At 47.4% G+C, this 16,143-nt stretch overlaps 1 protein-coding gene across 1 annotated transcript in view; it reads left to right on the top strand.

Annotated features, from left to right (window-relative positions):
• The window catches only part of mpdz (multiple PDZ domain crumbs cell polarity complex component), a gene marked incomplete at both ends in the record, with an annotated part of 74,785 nt that extends 60,638 nt beyond the window's left edge, over positions 1-14,147 (top strand). Inside the window, 15 exons of the mRNA XM_084451985.1 lie at positions 126-218; positions 416-490; positions 893-1,079; positions 1,264-1,400; positions 3,041-3,124; positions 5,165-5,358; positions 7,367-7,514; positions 8,179-8,265; positions 8,736-8,832; positions 9,122-9,162; positions 9,242-9,364; positions 12,787-12,891; positions 13,364-13,473; positions 13,556-13,679; positions 14,001-14,147. Of these exons, the coding sequence (XP_084308111.1) occupies positions 126-218; positions 416-490; positions 893-1,079; positions 1,264-1,400; positions 3,041-3,124; positions 5,165-5,358; positions 7,367-7,514; positions 8,179-8,265; positions 8,736-8,832; positions 9,122-9,162; positions 9,242-9,364; positions 12,787-12,891; positions 13,364-13,473; positions 13,556-13,679; positions 14,001-14,147 (1,752 nt within the window). The remainder of the gene's footprint in view (positions 1-125; positions 219-415; positions 491-892; positions 1,080-1,263; positions 1,401-3,040; positions 3,125-5,164; positions 5,359-7,366; positions 7,515-8,178; positions 8,266-8,735; positions 8,833-9,121; positions 9,163-9,241; positions 9,365-12,786; positions 12,892-13,363; positions 13,474-13,555; positions 13,680-14,000) is intronic.
• Positions 14,148-16,143: the final 1,996 nt, after the last annotated feature.

Below are 16,143 nucleotides of genomic sequence, written 5' to 3'. Positions count from 1 at the left end.
TTAGGCATGGTGCACTATAAATATATCACGGCTATGAACCAGATTTCTTGATTTGAGCTACCCGTGTTATAAATAAAGATATATCATTCTCAGAACAGACTTAAATATGTGTTTGTCCCTATCAGGAGGATGCTGGACTTGGCATCACCTTCAGTGAAGAGGACACCAAGAACGGACTGCTAATTCAGAGCGTTGCTCAAAATGGAGCCGCAGGAAAGGTGTGTGTCCTCCGTCGTGTCTCATGTGTCCGGGGGGCTTCCCTGTGACTCCCCACGTGAGGTACAATATGTAGCGTCAACCTCTCCAGCTGACAAGACTCCTGTGTGACTCCCGTGTGTGTGTGTGTGTGTGTGTGTGTGTTTGTGTGTGTGTGTGTGATTGTGTGTGTGTGCTGGTTTCGGTATGTGTGTTTTAGGGGGGCGGTGTGAAGGCGGGCGACAAACTTGTGGCTGTGGATGACGAGCCGGTCATGGGCTGCTCTTCAGATAAGGTACCATCTTCCTTCCCAAGCCCAAAGCCCCCTTGTTTTTGCCCATCAAAGGGAAATTCGGGGGATTCGATGTCACCCCGGGTGGACACTCTACCACGACTGAGACTTTAGCTGTGTTCAAAACCGCTCACACACACACACACACACACACACACACACACACACTCACTCACTCACTCACTCACTCACTCACTCACTATGTAGTTTAGTGAACGAGAAAGTGTAGGGTACATTAGCAAAAATTGCTGTGAATTGTGGGTATCTTCTAGTTGACTTTATAGTGAATTAAGCGTTGAGACTTTGGACACTGGAAGAAAATGGCGAACACACCATATGGTCAACTATTTCTGTAATAGGGAACGGTTTCAAACACAGCTTTGGTCTTTTTTTAACATCCCTCAGGTCCTCTCTCTCTTGAGCAAAGCCAGAGGCTCTGTGAAGCTGACCCTCTGCATGGACGACGCGTCCCCCGTCCCTCCCTCGCTCCCTGGCAGCCAGGCCTGGGACGGAGCCGCCGGCGCCGGCCTACCCAGCATGCCCGGCGCCACCATGGCCACGCCGGGCCAGACCGAGGCAGACCCAGTCAGGAGTGAGTCACCGTCTGCTTGAGTGACACGGCTGGCAAAGTAGTTAGCATCTTAGTAGCTAGCATCTCTTTTAGCGTTCAACAGTCAGTCCACCGCTGCTTATGGGAGATTCGCGCGGGCGGCGCTCTAGCTCGCTTCGCTTGGCAGCCTCCGTCGTGGTTTTCTGATCCCGCTCCTCTCTCATAGGCTGCAGCCGCCCGTCCACGCCGGCCCCCGACCCTGTGACCTGTCCCATCATCCCCGGCTGTGAGACCACCATCGACGTCTCCAAGGGCCGCACCGGTCTGGGCCTGAGCATCGTGGGGGGCTGCGACACTCTGCTGGTAGGAGAGGCCGATATGACCGGGCCTCAGCGCCATGTCCCCGCCCCTCAGCGCCATGTCCCCGCTCCTCAGCGCCATGTCCCCGCCCCTCAGTGCCATATCCCCGCCCCTCCACACACCGCACCACTGTAGCTTTGTACCAGAGAGCCACTGGCGAGCCGACATACTGTAGTAGTAGGGTGAGGTACAGTAGGATAGGATTAATGAGGAATGTGGATGCAAATGTTTTCTCAAGGGATTTCTACTGCACTTAATGGGCAGAGCAGCAAAAATAGATATGGACAGAGCAGCTAGCATAATACAGTGTATTTCATTCTGAAATGCTAACAAAGGATCAAGTATAAAGAAGTATAAAAACAGTCTGTGTCTGATCTCACAGATGCTCTTCTGGATGAATGGGCAAAAATTCCCACAGACACACTCTAAAATCTTGTAGAATGGGATGTCATGAAAGCTCCTGTAGGTGTAATGTGTAGGTGGCCCAATACTTTTGTCCATATAGTGTCTATTAGACTGTTCTTTATACTTGATTCTGTGTTAGCATTTCAGAATGAAATACACTGTAGGTCCAAGAGAATATTTCCCTGGAATACCACCTCATGCCTCTTACAGTATGTCATGAGACAGACTGGGATAATATGCCCACCCACTGAAAGCCCGGGTCTGGTTGTGTGTACCCAAATGTGTGTGTGTGTGTGTGTGTGTGTGTGTGTGTGTGTGTGTGTGTGTGTGTGTGTGTGTGTACGTGCGTGCGTGTGTGTTAGTTACAGTAGTGCTGGAGTTGTCCCAGGTCTGAATTAGACTCGGAGGCTGTGGAATTTAGGAAATGGATGTTGTTGGCTCCCCATCCTCCTCTCCTTCTCCTCTCCTCCCCCTCCCCCTCCCCCTCCTCCTCCTCCTCCTCCCCCTCCTCCTCCTCTCCTCACCCCATGTTTCTGTCTGCTCAGTCGGGCCTGAGGGAACAGACCTTTGTATCGGGCGACCACAGGAGACAATATCCAGGCCTGGAATGTCACCCCTGACCTCTCTATGACACACACGCACACACACTGGAATGCACCAAGATACTTGACCATACACACACACACACACACAAACACACACACACACACCAGCACATATGTACCGGAATGCGCACAAAAACCCCACTCGCGCACGCATACCTGCGCTGGCATGCGCGCGAACGCGAATAAACACGTGCACACAGACGCGCGCCCGGACACAAGCCATCGTGGACCTGCTCGTCTGCGTCCCTTCTTCGCCCTCAACGCCGCCTCTCTCCCTCCACGCCGCCGCTGTCGCTCGCTCACCTTGTCTCCTCCTCACGCCGATCCTCCATCTTTTTTTCACTTCTTCTTTTTCATCCATGTGTCCTTTTTTGTGAGTGTGGGAACCTTTGAATGTCTAGCTACATACCTACTGTAGCACTGGAATGAGGAACTGATTAGCACTGATACTGTAGGCTACCGTAAGGACAAGCAATGACAAGAATTCCAATCTACCTCTACCTGCACTGGATATATATGGCAAATTAAACTTTCTATTCTATTTTATAGAATAGAAAGTTTATAAAATTGTTTATAAAATAGAAAGTCTTTGTACTTCTGTGCCTCTGACTCTCGCTCTGCCCATCTCTCCAGGGCGCCATCATCATCCACGAGGTGTACGAGGAGGGCGCCGCCTCCAAGGACGGCCGCCTGTGGGCCGGAGACCAGATCCTGGAGGTACGGTCCAGTGAAATAGCGCGTGCGTGCGTGGACCCTGTTGGACCAGCAGGGTCATCCACTCTCCGCTGCCCAGCCGGAACAACAGGGTCCAGTCATTCTACCCGCCGTCCTCTGTGAAAACACAGACCACATGATGAGCTAAACTCACTCGATGTGTTGTAGTATTTGCATTAAGGCCAGGTTAGAAATGTCCAGGAATACCCAAATGGTGTGCGTGTGCACGTGTGTGTGTGTGTGTGTTGAGAGGGAGAGAGATATATGCAGAGCGACTTCTCAAGCAGTCAGCTCAACTTGTTATGACCCCTACCCGCCCCCCCCCCCCCCCTCTCCTTTTGACCCCTGGTTTTCTCTAGGAGGAGGGCTAGGGGCGTGACCGGGGCACTTAGTCACGACGGCTCAGTCAATAGGCTGGTCAGACACACACACACACACCGTTATGCCTTAATTACCCCCATGCACGTTAGTTGTGGCCCTCGGTCGAGTTGCAGGGTTCATCGTTGGGCTCGGGGGAGAGAGCAGGCATGTCCCGCGTAGAACCAACGCCGTTAGCGAGCCGTTCGCTACGTCTACGCCATGGGAAAACCCAGACGTGGCCACGCTGAGCTAATGGGGTATTTCCCCTCTGATATGGGCCGCAGTTAAGAGCTGGGAAAGCACATTTTTGGTGTGTGACCAACAAGAGAGGGAGTCGGAGATACTGTATGAATTGTTATGGGCGCCGGCTTGTGGGTTATTATTAACACACTTCAAACGCTCCTCTCGAGGGAACAGAATTAGCTAAATGTTCCACATTAACCATTGAGACTTTGAAATGAAGCTTTTTTTGGGTCATATTTAATAGCTCCCTTCCCCTACTGTATTTTTCACTTCTCAGTCACGCCCTCCAAACTCAGCATTGCTGCTAATTTTTTTTTAAATATAAATAGCTCTGTTTTCCTGTTTCACCTCTCTCCCAATTCAATTCAATATGCTTTATGAATGTCTGTTGAACAATACTGCCAAATCGTGACTAATACAATTCAATAATGACATGAGAAAACAAATTAAGGGCCAAATCCACAAAAGGATTGTGTGACTTTTGCAGCGGCAAAACCCGTGCAAATGAGACAAAAAATAGCATCCAATCCACAAAGGGTGAATAGTACTGCAAACTGCAACGATGAGCAACTAGCTCCACGGCTGCGCCAGGCTCATTTGAATGTATATAAATTAGGTACTTCCGTGCAAAATTGCTCCAAATAAGCCTTGCGTCTGATCCACAAAGACCATGAGCTAACTGACACACGCGGTTAGAGAGGTGCAAATACCACTTTTGAAAAGCTGGTATTAACTGCAGCAGTCAGCGCGCACTCTCCTTCTGTCTCTCCTCAGAACTTGTGAAGTTTGAATGATATTGAATTGATATTGGATGATATTAAGGGCGAAATATATTTAGAGGGGAGTTTGAATGATATTGAATTGATATTGGATGATATTAAGGGCGAAATATATTTAGAGGGGAATTTAAAAATAAGTTAATCCAACTGCGATGCACAGAAACTAATTAAGTGATATTTTCTGCAAAAAAGTGCAGTCGGTCGTTTTCATTATGATCTTGAAACACTGGGGAAAGATCCGACTATATACAAGAACAAATTGCATTCAGCTGGTGGTAAGTGCAACTCATATAAGGGCTGACATGCCCGGGCTCTCCAGGGATCATGGCAGCAGTTATTGTAGCCAGAAGAAGGCACCCTGATGCCAGGCGTGCGCAAGAACGCGTTCATGGCTAATTGCAATCATGCGCAAATTGCACACAGTTGGCAAATTTCTGGGCGTGTTTGCCCGGGCATTTCATTAGAGCTAAATCTTTTGTGGATATCGTGCTAAACTGGAGCAGATTGCCGTTAAGATTGCTGTGCAAGTTATCAAGCAATAAGCAGGAGCAATCCATTCTTTTTGGATTTGGGCCTAAGTGTATACAATTAATTACATTAACTAACAATAAATCTCTCTCATCCCTCCCTCTCATCCCTCTCTCTCTCCCCTCGTGGCCAGGTGAACGAGGTGGACCTGCGTGCCGCCACCCATGACGAGGCCATCAGCGTGCTGCGCCAGACCCCCCAGAGGGTGCGTCTGACCGTGTACCGCGACGAGGCCCAGTACAAGGAGGACGACCTGTGGGACGCCTTCACCCTGGAGCTGCAGAAGACACCGGGCCAGGGGCTGGGCCTCAGCATCGTAGGGAGAAGGTACCTGACCCATGACCCCCTAACCCCTAAACCCCTAAAACCAGGGGTCTGCGACCTAGCCCCTCTCCATTGGCTCCCTGGCTTTGACAAAAAAAATATGGAAATGGATAACTATTATTTTTAAACATTTTAAATTTTCATTTATCATTATCCAGCAGAAATTGGTGCATTAAAAGTCATCAGAATGCAGGAAAAGCTCAAAATGTCCTGTGGGAGGAGCCCCAGACCCCCCCCATCTGTCCCCTCTAATGTGTCTATTGTGTTTCCCCTCTGAACCTGGAAACGCTGCCCAAGACTCAAATGTTTTACGGCTCCAGTCAGATTTTTTATTTATTTATTTGCCCCAAAATGGCTCTTTTGGTAGCAAAGGTTGCCCTTTAACCCGTAACGTTAAAACCCTAGACAAGTGGCTGGGTTTCAGCATCGGAGGGGGAAGGTACTGACCCTAACCCTACCCTTAAACCCTAGGCCTGGGCCTCAGAATTGTAGGGAGAATGGAGAACAGCGTGTGGTCTTTCTGACATCTGGCTGGTGGGGGGGGGGGTGGCAGGATGTAGCTGGACTGAGGAATTCAATCGTTCATCTGAAAATTAAAACGCAGTGCTCGGGCGATTTGGACTTTTGGAGTGGTGATTTGGTAGAAGGGGAGTTGCTTACATGTCTGGTAGACCGCACAGCAGTGTGGTAGCGTGTGTTGTAGAGGTCCTGAGTCGTGTTAGCATCGCGTCTTCCCTCCAGCAGTAGTTAGTGAAGAGATGCTGGAATCGTGAAGAAGACATCATGTGGAGCACACACGCTGTAGGAGCCTAGCCTACCAACTGAGTGGGGTACTGTATATAGAGGGCTCTATACCAGAGGCCCACACTGAGCTGCCCAGTCATGCAGATCAAGTGCCCCTCCCCGTGTGTTTGGCCAGCAGATCGGTCATTGTTTGTTCTGCGGGTCGCCAGGCCTCCAGTGCCTCCCCACCACTGGTGTGGCCAGTATGAGGGCTGTGACCACACCTCTGGCCAGCCCACACTGGAGACGGCCAGTAACGGCCTGGTGTGTGTGTGTGTTTGTGTGAGTGTGTGTATGTGTGTGCTTATGTTTGCGTGGGTAGGGATGAATGTACTGTGTGTATGTATGTGGGGTGGGGGGAGGGCATGTGTGTGTGTGTGTGTTTCTGTCTGGGTTCGTTCCTGTGTCTGCATCAATGTGTGCCGTGTGTGTGCATGTGTCACATGCTGCTCCTGTTTGCCTTTTACAGTCGTAGATAGTTCAAACTCACGAGTCTGAGGATTGTGTGTGTGTGTGTGTGTGTGTGGTGGGGGACAGGTTGATGAGGAATGAGACTGTGTGCTACTCTTCTGTGTCTCTGTACATCCAGCTGCTGCCCCAGCTCAGTAAAAAGAAATCTACCAAGCCTGAGGTGTTAGCTACCGTTAGCTAGCTAGCAGCATTCCATTCCCTTCATAGCTAGCGCTCCTGCCTTTGTTGCAGTCCGTCTCGCGTTTCGCCCCCGTCCACGAGGGTCCTGAATCTCCTTGTGTCGTATGACCACGGCTCGGCCGTGCTGGCTGGCGCCGTGGGAACAACAGAAGCCATATTCCGCTGCGCATGGAAGGTCCACATAAACCTTTGGTTGAAAACCGAATCGTGAAGCTAGCAGTTAGTGGTCGGCCGTGGTGACAGCCAAGTGGTGGTGACACCTCAGCAATCCAGAGACTACAATGGTGGAAAAGGACACAGGCTGGCCAATCGGAGCTCTGCATGATCGCGTGATGATATATCTCGACATCCACAGAAAAAGCTGCCACTATTGCACAATATCATATAACAGAGTCTTTAAACAGAAATGAAAAAAAACAAAAAACACACCCACTCACAGATGCACGTTCAGACACGGACGCACACAATAACGCACTTGCCCACCCCCACACACACACACACTCACACACACACACACACACACACACACAGGGGATTCAACTGTGTGACCACAATCTCCCTCTGCGTCCCCCAACAGGAACGACACAGGGGTGTTTGTGTCCGACATCGTGAAGGGGGGCGTGGTGGAGACGGATGGGAGGCTGATGCAGGGTGACCAGATCCTGTCCGTCAACGGCGAGGATGTCCGGTCGGCCACCCAGGAGGCCGTGGCCGCCCTGCTCAAGGTCAGTACGCCGCGCGAATGGAGTGGTAAGGTGTGATGTCATTTTGTAGGCTGAAAAGTTTAGCATCGCCGCCATTTGGTTCTGAGTTCTAAATCCCTATGGGAAAAATGAATGGGATCGCCAGAAAATGCCCAAAATAAGGTATATATTTAAGAGAGACTCCCAGACCCTAGTACGTTTTGTTATAAAAATGTAAAAAACATTTTGTAAATTTTGAAACCTTTAGTTTGTTCTGAGGATGTTGCTAGTGCAATGCTAAACATTTTCGAAAATGGACTAGGGTACATGAGTCCAATGTTTTTCTGACGTCCACCATGTTTACCGGGCTAGCTATGACAATGCATATGGAATTTGTGTTCATTGTAGCTAAACCTGTCAGGCGAGCAGACTGCCAGACCATCAGAGGGTTGGTCCGGGACAGTCCTTAATGAATAGATAGTGAGGTGGCATGAATAAGACTATAACAATACTAAACCTAGCTAAAGATTTTAAGATAATTAGTGAGTTTCTATGAAGAGTTAAGTGATTATAAACTGTATGAAGTAGAACCAGTACATAAAGTATTTATAAAAAGAATGTGTATTTTGGTGTCAACTATTATGGCCATCTATATTGGTGATGAAAATGTTTAAAATTGTATGTTTGTGTTAACGTTTGTGTGCAGTGCTGTGTGGGGCCCATCAAACTGGACGTGGGACGGTTTAAAGCTGGACCCTTCCATTCAGAGAGGAGACTGTCTCAGAGCAGTCAGGTGAGCAGCCATCAAGCAGTTCTTCACTGGTTTACCACTGCATTGTCTACACACTGTTGAGAAACTAAGAAGTTCCTCATTCTTCCTATGGGAAACGGTTTGGTCATAGCCTCTTGAGGAAGTAGGGGTTTTAATCCATGTAAGCAAGAGAGTATAGTAGGCTAAGGATAGACCTGCTAAAAAACTCTGAAGCGCTCAATCTCCAGTATAATGAAGTTAAAAAGCCTTAATTCTTTTTAACTTTATTACCCTGGCGATTGAATGCCTTGGTTTATTTTAGTAGGTCTAGCCTAAGCCTACTCTCTTGCTTACATTGACAACAACCCCACCTCTCCATTTTAGACCCATTTTTGAGCCAAGGTAGCGTTCTTTTTTCTCTCTACAATAACAAGGTTTTAACATGGAAACGGATGGCAACAGACGACTATTTTTTTGGACGGTTACGTGTTTCATGTGACATCTATTTTCAGATGAGTGAGACGGGCAGCTACAAGGCGACCCCTCCGTCGGTGTTGGGATCAGGCAGTCACCATGGAGAGTTTGACAACCGCAGCAGGAGTCAGGACTGTAAGTAAAAAAAACATGGCTGATGTTGACGGTGCCTAAGAATGTATGCAAATTAACTTGAACATTCAACCTGGCCTCACTGTACGGGTAATGGAAATCCTATGCAGATCACGCGTTTTGTAGCCCGCATTACCGACATACATGGCTCTTCCGTGCACAGGGTTACCGTTAAGCCACGAAAACTGACTTTACGCATGATTTTCACAACCCTTCCAGTGAGGTCAGGCTGCGACCTCATTAAGCTGCGAGGCTTCATATCTCTAAACGCCTCCCGTTTGGCTTTCCACAGCACTGGACCGCCAGGAAATCAGAAGTGTTGAATTCACGAAGGTATGTGGGCTGATTAAATGACGATGTTGAACAACGCGGGGGGCCTCATGTTAACGTGTTCGGTGCTCCTGGCGCTCAGGGTCCCACTGACTCGCTGGGCATCAGCATAGCGGGCGGCGTGGGCAGCCCCCTGGGCGACGTCCCCATCTTCATCGCCATGATGAACCCCAACGGCCTGGCCGCTCAGACCCACAAACTCAAGGTGGGTGCCTCTGCTCTGCCACGCCGGCGGTGTCCTCTGTTCTAGACGCTCGGCCGCGTGTTTATAGTCGACTCACTTGTTTTCACTGGCTTTTGAGGCCTGATAGCCTACATCCCTTGTCCTGTTTTGTGTCCTGTCCTTTTATTGTTCGGTGATTATGTGCACTTTATTCTGTTTTTGGTTTTAGTTTATTTTATATATTGTACAGCACTTTGGTGCAACTTCGGTTGATTTTAAACGGGCTTTATAAATAAAGTTGACCTTGACCTTGACTCAGAGAGCTCGCCACGGGAGTTTCCTCTCTGGAAAGTCAACTTGATAATAAAAATGTTGACGTCTCCCAACCTTTCCTGTGTGTGAGTGTTAGTCGGACAGTCGTGAGACTGAATCAGCGCTCGTGAGCTGTGCGGGTTGCGGGTCAGAAGGTCTGAAGGCAGTGGCCTGCGGGATGTTTGAGGACAGACAAGAGGACCATTGTAGTTCCCAGAGACAGACAATAGTGGAGTAGAGGCCGCTGGGGACTATAACTCTCCCTCTGTTCCAGTGTAAATTTCATCAGAACGGAGGCTCTTGTTGAGATGCCTCAAATAGTGGAATCACGCCGGTACCTCAGCACCAGAATAATGCCTGTAGGTGTAAAAAGAGCGGCAAGCAGAACGTGGGTTGTCATGATTCGAGGCAGAGGTTTACTTACTGGCATTGTGTTGTCATATGAATATATTTTCTTGCTTTAACCAAAAACACGTTGGGCCTCATTCACCAATATCCTCCTAACTTCCATTCTTAAATTTCTTCCTAAGAACGTTTCTAAAGCCCCAAACTCACTGGAAGAGTCAATGGACGCGCTTCATTTGACTCACCTCATTTGACTCGCCTCATTTGACTCGCCTCATTTGACGCTCCTATGGCGCACTGCAGGCGTCAGCTTTGATAGGGAGCTGATTTAATTTAGATTGATTTGTCCCCATTTGATGCTTCAAAGCGTCGAGGCAGTTTGACTAGAAGCGTCGAGTAGAAGCGTCAAGGCAGTTTGACTCGCCTCAAACGCTGTTGGTGCACGATCGGCCATTTAAAACAATTGGTGTACTTCAAAACGCTAGCGTCAGACTCTTCCAGTGCGTCTGGGGCTTAAAGAAAGCTCCCGTCTGATTCACGACATGTTCTTAAACCGCTGGATGAGTTCTCACCTGCCTTCTCTTAATGGTGAACCGGCGGATGAGTTCTCACCTGCCTTCTCTTAAAGGACAATGCTCGTTTTTGACAACCAGGACCTTATTTACGACATATTAGAAGACGTTTGACTCACCGAGATCACTTTGGTGTAGTTCGGAGGCCTGTAGAAGAAATGTAAAATCCAGCGCGAGCCAGTATATCCATGTAATGGGGGTGATCGGGGCAACGAGAATGCAGCTTCTAAAAATCTATTTTCTGCCGCGAAACGGTTGTTTTCATCAATCTGTCTGGATGGATAGATTTTTAGAAGCTGCATTCTAGTTGCCCCGATCACCGCCATTACATGGATATACTGGCTCGCGCTGGATTTTACATTTCTTCTACAGGCCTCCGAACTACACCAAAGTGATCTCGGTGAGTCAAACGTCTTATAATATGTCGTAAATAAGGTCCAGGTTGTCAAAAACGAGCATTGTCCTTTAATGGTGAACCGCTGGATGAGTTCTCACCTGCCTTCTCTTAATGGTGAACTGCTGGATGAGTTCTCACCTGCCTTCTCTTAATGGTGAATCCTATGGTTTCACAAGTTGAAAGCTTGTGGCCGCTCACCCGAATTAGCATAGATAAACTCCCCGCCAGCCCCATATAAGGACATGCATCTGCGCCCTCCACTCGCCAGCTTTTGATAGCATAGTGGTTTACTGTAGGTGGGGTTGTGTCAGGTGCATTGGCAAGTCAGAGGACTGCAAGTCGAATCCAGCGTGGGTAATCAAAATCCGATTTTAATTCAGCCAAGTAGGCGTCCTTCTATGAGGAATTTGCCTTGGTGCATAAACATAGCGAGGCAGAACAGTGCAAAATGTCAACGTGATAGAATACAAAATACAATAGCCTACAGTCTACAAAAATGTACACAGCTGTCAACGCGGCATGCCCAAACAAAAATCTAAAGACCAGACTCCACCTGTACCTACATTTAGCAGTGTCAGTAAAATGCATGGGATGATATTAGCCTACTCGTTCAGTTAATGGAGAAGGGCACACAGTTGGACCCGGCCCATCGGGGATATTATTGGACAGACAGCACTCTCACTTTGTAAAATAATGAAAACCATTATTATAAGATAAATTTTACAATATAGTATTGCAATCCTATAATGTTATACAGCTGTAGATTTGAAGTAAACACAATCACAAATCATTTTAAATGAGCATTTCTTTCGCACAAATAGTCCGTAGCCTGCTTAAGACTGCTCAGCATTTCTTTCGCACAAATAGTCCGTAGCCTGCTTAAGACTGCTCTTCCGTGTTCGTAGATTCTGTTCTTAGTTCCCACATGTGAGAACATTGGTGAATGCCAGAATCTTCTTTGAAACGGTGTAAGTGAAGTTTAATGAGAAATGCTTCCAAAGAAATTCTTAACTTAGTTGGTGAATGAGGCCCATTGTTCTCCGAGTTCTCACTCACCACGGGGCTTTATGTTAATTTGGGGTCTGCTGTTTATTCAAACCAAGAGGCAGTATAACAAGGACTGTAAAAAAAGAGAAGGCTACCCATACTAAACGTATGTTTGTACCTTAATGCAGGGCTCACTTGGAAAAGCGTCTTTGTCTCAATGTGTCTCCCTGTTGAAATAAAGGACCGCTACCTTGGGACAGCGTATGATGCATGTGACCTCTGACCAGGGTTTTGCTTTTTTCATTAGTTTTTATTTTTATATCGTTTTGACTTTTTGTGTTCAATTTCAGTTTAATTTTAATTAGTTTTTAAAGCAGATTTGCTAGTTTAGTTTAGTTTTTAGTTTTTGATAATGCTTAGTTTTAGTTTAGTTTTTATTAGTTTCAGTATTAGTTTTAGTTTTTTTTTTCTGCGCTAGCCTCGTGAGACCATCCTGATCTTGTGAGCTCATGTTGTTTCACTGTGTGCAAAACAAACCATCTGGCGAACGTCAGATTACTTCTGCGCAGCGGCACAGCTAAAGAAATAATGGAGGATAGATTACATATCCACCCAAAATATTAGGCTTATGTATGAAATGAAAAAGACTAAAACTAAGGACATTTTTTTTACAATTTTAGTTTATTTTAGTTAGTTTTGTAAACACACAATACAGTTTTAGTTAGTTATCGTTTTTTTGTAAACCCTAGTTTTTATTTTTATTTCAGTTAACTAAAATGTTTTTTCACACCTAGTTTTCGTTTTTTAGTTCGTTTTCGTTAACTATAATAACCTTGCCTCTGACCCCTCAGATAGGTGACAGGATAGTGAGCATCTGTGGGACGACGACTGAAGACATGAGCCACACTCAGGCTGTGACCCTGCTCAAGAACGCTACTGGCACCATGGAGCTGCAGGTCAGCACAAGGGGCTCAAACACACACTAGTGGGATATCACACACACACACATACACGCACACACACACACACACACACACAAACACGCACACACACGCACACACACAAATACACGCACACACATGCACACACACCCACACACACACACATACACGCACACACACACACACACACACAAATACACACACACGCACACACATGCACACACACACACACACACACACACAGATATGAGTCCCAAACAAGATACTTCTCTTCGCGCTAGTAGGGATATCACACACAAGCACACACACACACAAACACACGGAAATGTCATCTGAGGACTGAACATAGTAAAACCAATTATTAAGACCAACCGCAGTCCACCAAGATCCTCCTATTTTTCCTTAGGTAATTCTAGTGTCTCAGCTGTCCCTCATAATGTGTATGCGTGTGTTGTCTGTGTGTGTGTGTGTGTGTGTGTGCGTCCAGGTGGTGGCAGGAGGGGACACCTCTGTTACAGGGGCCCCTCAGGAGCAGGCAGCTGCCGGCCTCTCTGTCCCAGGCCTCACACCCAGCACCATCTTCCAAGATGACATAGGGTATGTATACGCGCACACACACACACACACACACACACCCTCCAGTAAGAGTATCATAATGTCAGTCTCACATGTGCTTCAGTCCTCCCCAGTACAAGACCATCAACCTGGAGCGTGGTCCGGACGGCCTGGGGTTCAGCATAGTGGGGGGGTTCGGGAGCCCCCACGGGGACCTGCCCATATACGTGAAAACCGTGTTCGGAAAGGTCGGCCAAGTATATGCCTGTCTGTCTATCTGTCTGACTGTCTGTCTGTCTGTCTGTCTGTCTGTCTGTCTAATCTATCTGTCCGTCTCTGTCTATCTATGCTGTCTGTCTGTCTGTTTATCTACAGTATATTTGTGTCTGTCTGTCTGTCAATCTGTCTATCTGTATGCCTGTAGAAGCTGAAAACATTGAACAATAAAGATTCTGAATCTTTGAATCTTGATTTCATGAAAAAAAAACTGGATTATTCCTTTTGAACTTCCCCCCGTGCTTTGAAAGTGACCTGGTGTATGTGTGTGTGTGTGTGTGTGTTCTCTGCAGGGGGCCGCTTCAGAGGACGGTCGTCTGAAGAGAGGAGATCAGATCATGGCGGTCAACGGCCAGAGCCTGGAGGGCGTCACGCATGAGGAGGCCGTGGGCATCCTGAAGAAGACCAAAGGCACGGTCACCCTCACTGTGCTCTCATAAACACACACGCACATGCATGCGCACACACACGCATACGCACATGCATACCTACTAGGGATGCACCGATGCATCGGCCGAACATCGGCATCGTCCGATGTTGGCCTTGTTGACTGCCATCGGCCCATCGGCAAATAAAATGACATTCACCGATGGTAGTGGCCGATGTTATGTCGCAACAATTACGGCTTTTTTGGTTGCAAAACGTAGCCTACCCAGCGGCAGATTCGGAGAAGATCTGTGACGTAACGCCACAAACGCACGTGTAGTTTGCTTTTAAATTAAAGTGAAATAAAAATGTCGGCCGTGTGGGGATATTTCACCATCTCAGACAAAGATATGCGCTATGCAACTTGTAAAACTTGTTCAAGTGACATTTCAAGAGGAGGTACTACAGCCAAGGATTTTAACACATCAAATCTAACTGGCCATTTGAAAAGCAGGCATCATTTCTTTGTTTCCCTGGCACAAAAAGGGGAATAAAAATAAAATTAAATAAACATCAGCATCGGCCATCGGCCGGATTGTTATTTTAAACATCGGTATCGGCCCAGAATTTTGCAATCGGTGCATCCCTAATACCTACACACACACGCATACGCACACACACACACAGGCGTACACACATACATGCGCACATACATGCGCACACACACACACACACACACACACACACACACACACACACAGTCTCAAACACACTTCAGTACTCCTATCTCTCCCTGCTACAAATGCAGGTCTGTTCTCACACACACACGCACTGGAAATACAAGCTCACACAAGCTTCCAAGTTACTACTCATATACTTTATAGTTGTTATACCCATGAATACACACTAAAATGTGAAACATGCACACTGACATATCTTAGCAAGCGTATCTTTTGTAGCGTGGAGCAGCGCAAACGCACACGCGCCTGCTGCAGGTAGACTGTATTCACTGGACACACGTCGTTCCTACTGTAGATTTCTGTGCTCAGATGGATGGGCTGTACAATCACTTCAATAAAGGCCGAGAGGTCAGAGGTCAGGTTAGGCACCCGCCTGATGCTACTGTAACTACTGTCGATTAACTCTGATAGTGAAGTAACTGCTGTTTAGCAAAAGAGACGACGGAGAATTGTAAATGTAGATGTTGTTTCACCGTTTGTTGGAATAACGCTATTCCGTGATGGAAATGGAAAATGTATTTTCGTACGGGGGAAATAAACACCATTGTTTGACATCTCGGTCAGAGATAACAGAGACCGGGATGCATTTGCGGGTGTGTGTGAGCATGCACTGAAAGAGAGTGAGGAGGAGAGTGTGTATGCAATGTCCACCGACATATACTGTAGAGCTGGTCATGCAAATGATGTGAGGTATTATGTAACAGTATTTCAATCTAAAAAGTATTAACTGGTGTGTTCATTTTCTGTGATTAAAGCATACTCAATGATATGAGGAGCAGGGTCGAATGTCTAGGATTTTTTCTTGCCCACATTAATAAGCCTTTAGCACAGACTCAAAGTATTTCCCAGTCTGGTCACTTGTTCAGGAAAAACGCCTCCCAGCCCGACACTGTTCTGTGTGCTCCATCTGAAGCCGAGACTTTGCTCTAGTTACACTCCAACGAGCGGTGACTGTCTCCATAATGATCTCTGTACATGTCCTAGTCAGCTCGACGCGTTATTGAGTTGTTCAGTGGCCAGATTAATAAAATTGACCTTCAAACGCAAGCTATTGATTTTGATCCATGTGTTCGCAACTCCATATTCCCTCTCCACGGGTAAATCAGTTGGCCCAGATTCTAGACTCTATACCAGATACTAGTCTGGGTCCCTTTGCAGTATGTGTCTAAAGCTCGTTATGCGACCTGCAACCCATCCCGTTCTGCACCCAGCAGGGACACAGCCTCTTTGATGATAACCCACGATTCACAACCTGCACACCACCACAGACGCCCTACGGTCCCCCGCGGGCACGTGAGGTTCTACTGATTCTACTGTAAGTCTGTGCCCC

Source organism: Borostomias antarcticus (genome assembly GCF_949987555.1).
Source record: "Borostomias antarcticus genome assembly, chromosome: 17".
Taxonomy (NCBI): Eukaryota; Metazoa; Chordata; class Actinopteri; order Stomiiformes; family Stomiidae; genus Borostomias; species Borostomias antarcticus.
The sequence above is the reverse complement of the archived record's forward strand: the minus strand, read 5'-3'. Positions and strand labels throughout refer to the sequence as shown.